This window comes from Leucoraja erinacea, chromosome 25 (genome assembly GCF_028641065.1).
Source record: "Leucoraja erinacea ecotype New England chromosome 25, Leri_hhj_1, whole genome shotgun sequence".
In the NCBI taxonomy this organism is placed as follows: domain Eukaryota; kingdom Metazoa; phylum Chordata; class Chondrichthyes; order Rajiformes; family Rajidae; genus Leucoraja; species Leucoraja erinaceus.
The window spans coordinates 11,244,841-11,255,974 of record NC_073401.1 but is presented as its reverse complement, the minus strand read 5'-3'; the positions used below and the strand labels follow the sequence as shown (position 1 = coordinate 11,255,974).

The 11,134-nt window shown below is 46.9% G+C and overlaps 1 protein-coding gene across 1 annotated transcript in view; it reads right to left on the bottom strand.

The window, feature by feature from the left end:
* Nucleotides 1-1,180: 1,180 nt before the first annotated feature.
* Nucleotides 1,181-11,134, bottom strand: part of LOC129709364 (transmembrane protein 132C-like) — a 775,262-nt gene continuing 765,308 nt past the window's right edge. Inside the window, exon 9 of the mRNA XM_055655664.1 lies at nucleotides 1,181-3,589. Within this exon, the coding sequence (XP_055511639.1) occupies nucleotides 2,402-3,589 (1,188 nt within the window). The 3' untranslated portion in view covers nucleotides 1,181-2,401. The remainder of the gene's footprint in view (nucleotides 3,590-11,134) is intronic.

The following is an 11,134-nucleotide window of genomic DNA, read 5'->3' as shown; positions in this document are numbered from 1 at the left end:
TGTACAAATTTAGACTGCGAGAGGTACAGCACGGAAACAGGCCTTCGGCCCAGCGAGTCTGCGCCGACTAGTGATCACCCCGTACACCAGCATTATCCTACACCCCAGGGACAATTTTCTATTTTAACCAAAGCCAATTATCCTCCAAACCTGTGCGTCTTTGGAGTGTGGGAGGAAGCCGGAGCACCCAGTGAAAACCCATGTGGTCACAGGGAGAACGGACAAACTCCGTATAGACAGCACCCGTAGTTCTTCAACTATCTTATTAACTATTGGCGGGGTTTAAGTCATAAATGGAACCGAGTCTTTTCATCTTTGTTATCTATGCAAACTGTTCCTTACAAACTCTCCTTCATCAATTTGTTCTCTGAATTTTTTCCCAGCACTCATTAACTGCACATTTCTCCATGACAACTAAAGGGTTCCTTCAAACAACATGGCAGGGCAGACTCCAATTACATTTACCCATCAACGTGTTGTTGCCAAACAAATCCAAGGGGGGCACAGGGAACTGCAGATGTAGGAATCGTGCGTAGAAAGCAAAGTGCTTAGGGTAACTCAGCCGGTCTTGCAGCATCTACGGAGGATGTGGATGGTCAGGGCTGAAGAAAGGTCCCGTCCCGAAACGCCGCCTACCCACGAGCTCCAGAGATGCTGCCTGAAACACTGAGTTACTCCAGCACTTTGTGTTCTGCCCACTTTGGTTGGCCGCAGACTTTGATGCCAACACTGAGAAGCATATTAGCTAGGATAGTAAGTCAATTCAGTTCAGTTTGTTAGTCATGTATACCAAGGTACAGTGAAAAGTCTACTGTTACTCTGGTAACCTGCAGTTTATACAGTCACATGCAATGCCAACATTGGCATCTTTCCACAGCTGTGATGGAATACACGAGTCAGAGTGTGGCCAAACACAAACTGGAGGAACTGCACCTTGTATTTCACTTGGGGCGCTTACACCTCAGCAGTATGATTATTGATTTCTCTAATTTTAAGTAACCCTTTTACTCTCTCTTTCCATCCCTCTCCCACCCTACTAGTTTCTCTGTCATCCTGCTTAGTTTGACTGTTTGTACCCCCTCGTTATCTCCTCTTCCACAGCCAACAATGGACCATTGTGGGCTCCACCTTTCCTTGGATCATCTTCACTGGCCTTGATTTGTTTTTTTCATACCTTTCATTCTTTGTACCTTTTCATACCTCTAGTTCCCCTTTCCCCTGACTCTCTGTCTGAAGAAGGGTTTCGATCAGAAACATCACCTATCAATTTTCTCCGGAGATGCTGCTTGACCTGTTGAGTCATTTTGTGTCTATCTTTGATGCAGTTCCGCTCTGCACATGGGGTACATCTGTCCATTCCATTTGTTTTCTGGGTGTTGCCAATCCTTTTCCTGGCTAATTTATTTCTACGATGCTGCACTCAACTCTCTGGGCTGCCACAAGCTTCCCAGAGATACATTCACGTGAAGTTACTCTTAAAACAAGTGGAAGAACTGTCGGTCACAAAGACTCAATGTGGTCTAGAAAGGGCTAGATTTTCAAGCTATCTTAAGCAACTTTTATTTACAATGTGTATAATATTTATAAATAAATTTTACATTCTAGTAATCTACAATGCATTCTAGGTATACTTTGTTAAAATATTTCACCTAAGTTATAAAGGTGGGTACGACTTATTACTGCACCATAAATAATAACGTGAGAAACATAAGAGTCTAAATATAAACAAGACTTAAAATAAATTTTACACAGAGCATAAAGTTCAAGATTTGAGATTACAACTGAAGTCCAAAATTAACAAATCATATAAAATGATTACGTTTGGAGCTGGTAAATAAGACATTTGTGTTAAGAGCCAGCTCCCATGGACTACTGTCTTAGTGTCATCTAATCAGAAGTGCTTCTTCCACACAGTCCAACCCTTTCAAGAAAGCGTCGCTGAACAGGAGTGTCCATTTGCGATATTTATCCAGTTCAATGCGGCGCATTTCTCTCTTCACTGCCCCCCATTGCAGGTTAATCTGGCATTTATTCTTTCCACCAGCACTTCTGGCCTTCACGTGTGTGTTTCTTAACATTTGCTGCATTCAGAGTCTCCTTTGCTGTGTTGTGTCAACGCCCATTCCTCTCCTTCCTTCCTTCCTTCCTGTGTCCGCCTCGTCTTTATTTATCCTTGTCCACCCCAAATGTGGCCCCATCTCCCGTGGATGTTGACTTTTGGTGGACGCCACTGCTGATTTGTCTGATACCAGTGTAGTCCTGTGCTTTGCTTTCCAGTGTTTTTAAAATTCTCACAAACAAACTGGTCCCATTCCCGAATGGACTTCCCGCACAATCACTCAAAACTGAAGGCATAAAGGTGAGCAAAGAATGAAAACAGACTGGACCTTTGACACGGTGACTACACCTTGTCGTGTATTCTCTCCATATAGTTTCTGAGTTCGTGCGAGTCGCCCAAGCCCATGTCCTGGCAAACCCACTTAATGTCTTCCTCGTTGCCCAGAAGGACAGAACTTGGTGCGGGGCATCCCTCGTCGGGGGGTATGGTGGTAAATGTTGTGAACTTTACCCGTTTTCGTTTTGTGGTGGGAGAGTTCAAAGGTTCGTCCTTGTGGTCCTTGCCTTCGCTGCAGAGGGCCGACCTGTGCACCTGGCCCTGGATGTTCTTCTGGCCGCCGCCTCCGTTGAGCAGATGGTTGCTCTCCTCGAAGGCCGCCGCCCTGTCGATGGCCGTCGTGTGCTGGCACAGCTGCCGCGGGGAGATGTCTCCCGTGTTCTCCAGCAGCTCCGTCTCGTTGCCCAGCCAGACCCAGTCGTGGGAGTGGTTCATGGTCCCCTGCGCCTCCGAGGTGGGGATCCGCTTGTGCCGGTACTTCAGGGCAAACATGACGCAGTTGATGAGGAAGACGAGGATGGCCAGGCAGAAGACGCCCAGCAGAGCGTACATCCCGATCTCCAGGTCAGTCAGACCCCTGGGCGCCTGCACCAGGTCGTTCTCGTCTAGACTCTCGCTGTCCCCAGACACCCTGGTCAGGTCGTGCGAAGGGAAGTTGGCCGCATCCAGGGGAATGTTTTGCAGTTGATGGTCGCCGCCTTCCTGCTCCGCACCGCCCGCGTTGCCCCCCTTGCCCGCAGCTTTGACGGTGGGTTCGGCCGGCCTCACCGAGCCCTCCTCACGGTCCGCGGTGGCGCTGCTGAAGTACCGCCCGTTCTGCCCCGTCCTCTCCGCCTCCGCGTTCTTCTCCCTCCGGTCACTCGCCCGGTTCTCCGCATCTTGCTCGACGCCGCTCTTGGGGCCCGCGTTATTCTGACCGAACTTGACCTCGATGTTGCTGTTGCCGATCGCCAGGATGCTCTTCCGCTTGGACTTCTGGCAGATTTCGCAGATGACCAATTCCACCTTCAGCAGATTTCCCTGGCCCTCTCCCTCCACCGTGACAACCGGCCACTGTAACTGCAGGTCCTGGTACGTTGAGATGACGGCCTCTTCCCTTGAAGAGACAGTGAGCGTATAGTCCTTGGGATCGTAAATATCCAGGGGAGTCAAACTGTTGTCACTGAACTGAATCCAACCACTGATTATTGCCTCCTGGGGGAAAAGAAAAGAAACAGAATCATAGTTCAGCTTTACTGACACCACATCATGAATGAAAACCTACATACCCTTCATTGCTGCCTTGGAAAGGCAGTTGGATTCATTGGAGGTGGTCTTGGAGGGGAGACAATACAGCTCAACCTCTCCATGACACACTGGTCAACCTGAGGAATACCTTCAGCAACAGACTGGTTCCACCAAGATGCAGTACAGAACGCCACAGGAGATCCTTCTTCCCTGTGGCTATCAAACTGTCCTCCTCCTTCTGCCATGCGGTAGACTGGACCCCACCCCGCCCTCCCAATCTTTGCACATCCCCAATCCTTTCCACTTGTCCCTTTAAATTCATGTTGCATGTATTTTGTGTTTTTGTGAGTGTTGGCAGATCAATTTCCCTCCTGGGATAAATAAAGTTCTATCATATCGTATCAAAAAGCCCCCGCACCACTGCCACCCTTTGATACATGCAATTTACTTGCATGTTGCATGACTGCAATAACTTTTTATAAATGGTTGGTGTTTGAACCAAGAGCTTGAATCCGTTGTGTTAGAAGGGCTCGTTTCCAAGTTTACCACAGAACATCTACTTATACTGCATGATCATTGAAATAAGGATGGAATGCTGTTTGTTGTATTTGACTACCAAAGAGCGACTATACTTCAAATTAATTAATGGACAATAAAATGTCCATATATTTATTAGGGATAGTAAACACGTTATATAAATTATGTGAACAAAGTGGCACAGCGTTAGAGTTGTTGCCTTACAGCGCCAGATATCAGGGTTCGATCCTGACTACGGATGCTGTCGGTACGGAGTTTGTACGTTCTCCCTGTGCATGCATGGGTTCTCCCTGGGTGCTCCGGTTTCCTCCCACACTCCAAAGATTGAACCCGGGTCTCTGGCACCTTAAGGCAGCAACTGTACCACTATGTCACCCCGGTCATTGAGACAAGCTTAATGCAATCAAACAGGTGGACATGGTTTTATGAAAGGAAAATTGCATTTGACAAATTTCATAGTGTTCGTTGAGGATCTAAAACAAAGATGATATAGAAAAGCCTGGACGGCACAGTGGAGCAGCGGTAGAGTTACTGCCTTACTGCCCTTACAGGGCATACAGCGTCAGAGACCCGGGTTCGATCCTGACTGCTGTGGTGTCTGTATGGAGTTTGCGTGGGTTTTTTTTACGAGATCTTCGGTTTCCTCCCACACTCCAAATATCTACAGGTTTGTAGTTCATAGGTTAACTGGCTTGGTAAAATTGTAAATTGTCTCGAGTGTGTGTGTAGGGTGGTGTAAATGTGCAGGGGTCGCTGGTCAGTGTGGGCTTGTTTCTGCACTGTAACTCTAAACAAAACTAAACTATAGTTGTACTGTACTGGGGAAGTTGTACTATTTTTTTGTTTTACTATTCCAGTACCTTCTAGCTGCATCCAATTGCTTTAAAATTCTTTCTTTCAATAAATGAGTACTGTTAAAGTGGCTCCCTGCATTTTCAGGGCACATGTGATGACAAAGCTGTACCCTGGAATCACCAGAACAATTTTAAAGTAAGAATATTGTTATGTATTGAAGATTGTAGGACTCCTCTATTATCCAGTCTAAAGAATCCTAAATGTATCCACAAGTGAAGAGTGCTATTTTGTAAGTAACAATTCACTCAGAATAATCAACTCATTGCAGGACTTGCAAAGTGGTCCAGTAAGTCTTATAACTTCATTATATTTATTTAATCAGACAATGACTCCAGATGTGATTATAGTTCCATCTTACTTCCACAAGTGAGTTGGTCTCCTCGGCTTAAATATCACATCAGAATGGAGACAGACAGTGGAATATTCTTAAACCAAAGCTTGCGAGAACTAAACATTAATTTGATTACATTGTTCAATATCCAGTCATATCTACAGCAAACTGGCTACTTCGGCAGGATCTGTGCAGGCCAGCTGGCAGTACCATTCTTCAACCTCTCCCATATCCACTGTGGGGTTTTCACAGGGCCGGATTTACCTATAAACTAGACAAGCTTAAACTTAGGGCCTCGAGGTCTAGGGGGGGCCTCCGGCCAAGGCAGGACACCTACCGTTCAACTCTGGGCGGGCCCCCCTCTCTATCTCTCTCTCTCCATCTCCCCCCACTATCCGTGTCCGGGCCGCCGGGCTCCGCACGCTCCTCATCCGCCGGCACGGCAGGCCGCCTTGCACATGCGCATTGTTACGGCCTGCACGTGCACACCACCACGGCCAGCACATGGTTGGAGAGGTCTGAAGAAGGGTTTCGGCCCGAAACGTTGCCTATTTCCTTCACTCCATAGATGCTGCTGCACCCGCTGAGTTTCTCCAGCTTTTTTGTGTAACCCACGGCCAGCACATCATCGGCCACCCTGCGCACACGCACTGCAACGGCAACTGGTCGGCGCTGGGCACTTTCTCCCTCGCTTTGAATTGTGGGAGATTTGGCCGCCATGGCTATCCGGTCGCTGCCTCGCCGCCAGCACTGAAAACCAACGCGGAGGGGGCCTCACAAGTAGAACAGCTTGGGGCCTCCCTTCATCTAAATCTGGTTCTGGGTTTCCACCTATTTTAAGGCGACCACTCGCATTCCCAGTGGCAAAGTTAAGCAAGATAGCGTGCCTAAATGACTATTGTTCACTGGCTCTGATGTCCACTATCATTAAGGGCGGCACACTGCGCAGTGGTAGAGTTGCTGCCTTACAGCGTCAACGAAGTGAGTCCAATCCTGACTATGGCTGTCGTCTGTATGGAGTTTGCACGTTCGCCCGGTGACCGCGTGGGATTCCTCCAGGAGCTCCGGTTTCCTTCCACATTCCAAAGACGTGCTGGTGTGTAGGTTAATTGGCTTCTGGAAATTGACCCATGTAGGATAGAACTAGTGATTCCTGGTCGGTGCGGACTCGGTGGGCTGAAGGGCCTGTTTCAACACTGTATATCCAAACTAAACTAAAGGGAAAGTACTTTGAGAGGCTGGTCATGGTGCACATGAACTCCGACCTCTCAGAGAGCCCTGATCACAATAGGTCCACTGCAGACGGCATCACCCAAGCATTTATTCCATTGCAGGGTCAAGTTTAATTAGATGTGCATACCCTACACTTTATGCCCTTCTCTACAAAATGTACAGGAAGTAAGTTTGCTGCGAGAAGAATTTATCGGTGCAATTGGCTCATCTACCTGCTTGATGCTATCACTGTGTGAGATATTGTCCAGCTGAATAGAGTTATTGTTCAGAAAGGGGATATCCACATCACACGATTGCATGATAGAGAGTCACAGAGTCGTACAGTCATACTAGTCCCACGTGCCTGCGTATCATTACAGCCCATATCATTCTAAACATTTCCTATCCATGTACCTGTTCAAATATCTTTTAAATGTTGTTGTGTTAGTACCTGTCTCACTACCTCCCCTGGCAGCCTGATCTGTACACCCACCCTCCTTTGTGTGAAAAAGTTGCTCCTCAGGCTCCTATTAAATCGTTCTCCTCTCACCTTAAGTCTATGTCCTCTAGTTCTTAGATAGACACACAATGGTGGCTGGAGTAACTCAGCGGAACAAGCAGCATCTCTGGAGAGAAGGAATGGGTGACGTTTCGGGTCGAGACCCTTGTTCAGGATTAATACCTCTACTCTGGGTAAAGGCCTCTGTGCATTTACCCGATTTATTCCATGATCTAGTGAACAAATTGAGCAATAAATAGCATTCTCTTGTTGCCGGGCACAAAATATGGCCCATTGCAATGTTGGATCCATTATATATGATGCACATTCCTTGTGGCCTCTTCCCATGTGGAGATTAAGGACAAGAACAGAGGGAATTTTGGGATCATTGTACAGTAGGTCGTAAAATATCATGGCAACATTTTACCTGTGATCTGGTAGTACAGGGAATAGTGTAGAAACAGGCCCTTCGGCCCAACTTGCCCACACTGGCCAACATGTCCCAGCTACACAAGTTCAACTTGCCTGTGTTTTCTCCAAATCCCTCCAAACCTGTCCTATCCATGTACCTGTCTAACTGTTTCTTAAACATTGGGATAGTCCCAGCCTCAAGTACTTCCTCTGGCAGCTTGTTCCATACACCCACCATCCATTGTGTGAAAAAGTTGCCCATCAGATTCCTATTAAATCTTTTCCCTTTTCCTTAAAACTATGTCCTCTGGTTCTCGATTCACCTACTCTGGGCAAGAGACTCTAATGCATCTACCCAATCTATTCCTCTCATGATTTTATACACCTCTACAAGATCAACCCTCATCCTCCTGCACTCCAAGGAATAGAGTCCTAGCCTACTCAACCTCTCCCTATAGCTCAGACCTTCTAATCCTGGCAACATCCTCGTCAATCTTCTCTGCACGCTTTCCAGTTTGAATCTTTATTTACAATGTTAGCTTTGAAGTAAACCTCAAAAATTAGTAGTGGCAGCTGCAATTACCACCAGAAAAATATCAATACATTAGTAGTTGCATCGTTGCACACTGCTCTGTTAACAAAGCTAACAAAGTGGTTATAATACTGTTTGCAAGATGACAAACTCCTTTAACATGTTCTTTACATGTCTTTGGAGGCAGCTGCTCGAGAATGTTAAACCTGAATCACTTATTGCCTTATAAATAATTCCAACCTCTGGCAAAAGTGAGACATAATTCTGGCACTTACAAACGTGCCCTCAACACAGTTTGGCTTCAATTCTAGTTTTCAGTACCTGGCAGTTCAAAGTGCCTTGAGATTTATTTTGGTTTGGAGTGTCTTAATGTTTGTGGGATCAATTGTTTCATAAGGGTTTTTGAAAAAAGTTCAAATGCTTTTGGAAAGATGTTGTCAAGCTGGAAAGGGTGCGGTGAAGGTTTACAAGGATGTTGCCAGGACTCGAGGCCCTGAGACCGTCCTGAGTTAAGGTGCGTCAGCTACAGGGAGAAATTGGACAAACTCGGATTGTTTTCCCTGGAATGTCGAAGGTTCATGGAAGATCAGTACATAAGATTATAGTCATAGAGTCATAAAGCATGGAATCAGGCCCTTCGGCTCAACTTGTCCACGTAGACCAACATGTCCCATCCACACCAGTCTCATCTGCCTGAGTTTGGCCCATATCACTCTAAATTTACCCCATCCATTTATCTGTCCATATGTTGCTTAAACATTGTGATAGTACCTGCCTCAACTACCACCTCCGGCAGATCGTTCCACATACCCACCACCCTGTGTGTAAAAAAAGGTGCCTCATTTTCCTATTAAACCTTTCCCCTCTCTCGCCTCTGATTCTCAATTCCCCAACTCTGGGCAAGAGACTCTGTGTGTTTACCCAATCTATTCCTCATGATTTTATACTACTTTATAAGATCACCCTTCATCCTCCTGCGCTCCAAGGAATAGGGTCCCAGCCTTCTCAACCTCTCCCTATAGCTCAGGCACTCCTGGCAGCATCCGTGTAAATCTTCTCTGCACCCTTTTCAGCTTGACAGCATCTTTCCTATAGCATGGAGCCTAAAATCAAACTCAATACTCTAAATGTGGCCTCACCAACGTCATATATAACTGCAATAAGGACTCCTAATGTCAATACAATAATTATGAGCGGCATAGAAAGGATAAACAATCAAATCTTTTTTCCCCAGAATAAAATGTCAAAGATTATGTCTTTGGGGTGTGGGGGGAAACTGTAGCATCTGGAGGAAACCAACACGGTCACAGGGAGAACATACAAACTGCACACCCAAGGATCAATCCCAACCTTAGAGATGGAGTTTGCACGTTCTCCCTGTGACAGTGTGGGTTTCCTTCAGATGCTCTGGTTTCCTCCCACATCCCAAAGACACGCGGGTTTGTACGTTAATTAGCCCTCTGTAAAATTATCCCTAGTGTGTAGAAAGTGGATGAGAAAGTTGGATAACATAGGAACATTAGGATAACTAGTGTGAACCAGTGATCAGCGGTCAGCGTGGATTCGGTGGAGCGACGGGCCTGTGTTGTATCTGAGCTGTGTCTGTAAAGTCTAAAATCACCATCCACCTGCATCTGAAAGGCACCTTCAATTAAGAAGAAGGGATACAATTAGTTTGGGCAGGTCTTCTCGTCCATCGGACACATGTAAATCTAATGATGAATTGTCAGCCTGCACGGTGCTGACTCAAGATTATGCAGTTGCCTTGAAGCACGAGCTGGCTGCTGTGTGTGCTGCATCAGTCCCCGTGATATTGGAACCGTCATTTACACCTCGCTACTGCACTTTTTAATGAGCTTCTGCCGTAAATCCCCAAGTGATGTATCCATAAATCCACTCCCCCAACTCCACAAACCTTGACAAGCTCTCTCGATTATCATCAACCAACCAAGTTGAATCAATGCTGCTGAATCTCGGAGCCGTGGCTGACGTTGGAAGGACTGTCGCCAGCTCCATTTGCTCACCAAATATACAAAGGTTTGCACCAGAGTATACCCTCTTGCTTATCTTAGTCTCCATCACCATCTCCCTTGACTCCCACCCCCCCCCCCCCCCCCCCCCCCCCCCCCCCCCCCCCCCGCCCCCCCCCCCCACCCCCACCCTCCCCACCCCACACCCTCCAAAAAAAATGTCTGACACTTTTCATCCCTCTCTCAAAGGAGGAGGCTATTCAGAGAATGGAATCAGATTGTAGAAACAAACTGCAGATGCTGGTTCATACACAGGACATAAATGAATAACTCAGCGGGTCAGGCAGCATAGACACAAGGTGCTGGAGTAACTCAGCGGGTCAGGCAGCATAGACACAAGGTGCTGGAGTAACTCAGCGGGTCAGGCAGCATCTCTGGAGAACATGGACAGGCGATGTTTCTGAACGGGACACTTCTTCAGGCATTGTGGGGGTGGCAGCGGAGGGAATGTGCTGGAGTAACTCAATGTTTGCTCAGGTTTCCTCTCGCATTTCAAAGTCGCGCAGGTTTATAGGTTAATTGGCTTCTGTACACACTGCCCCTAGTGTGTAGGATGTGAAACTGGGATAACATAGCACTGGTGCGAACGGGTGATCGCTGGTTGGCATCGACTTGGTGGGCCGAAGGGCCTGTTTCCACACTGTATCTCTAAACTAAACTAAAATCCCTCTAAACGAAGGCGGGGACTGGGAATGGGCAATGGGACGACTCTGAAGTTTAGTTTCATTCTTTCACTTTCGCGGGTAATTTTCTGCCCCTCCCTCTTCACCTCAACGCGTCATGTTTGTCTAATGGGACACTGTTCCTGGAGTAGTTGATGGCGTGAGATATACACACTGCAAATCATACTTCGTTGGAGGACTGTTTTATTGTTCTAATTGCCTTGGTTACACGCAACATATGCTTTCCCTTAGCAGTTTGTGCTTCTCGCAGCTTTACTGCAAAGGTCAGGGAGACAATGTGCTGAATAACCATGCCGTAGCAAACGGCCATCAGTAGCAACCCAAGATACCAATCTGTCATTACATGCTCCATTAAAATTACAAATACCACCTTATTGTCGAGGCTGTGTTCACTTTAATGTACTTTAGTGGCTGTAAACGAG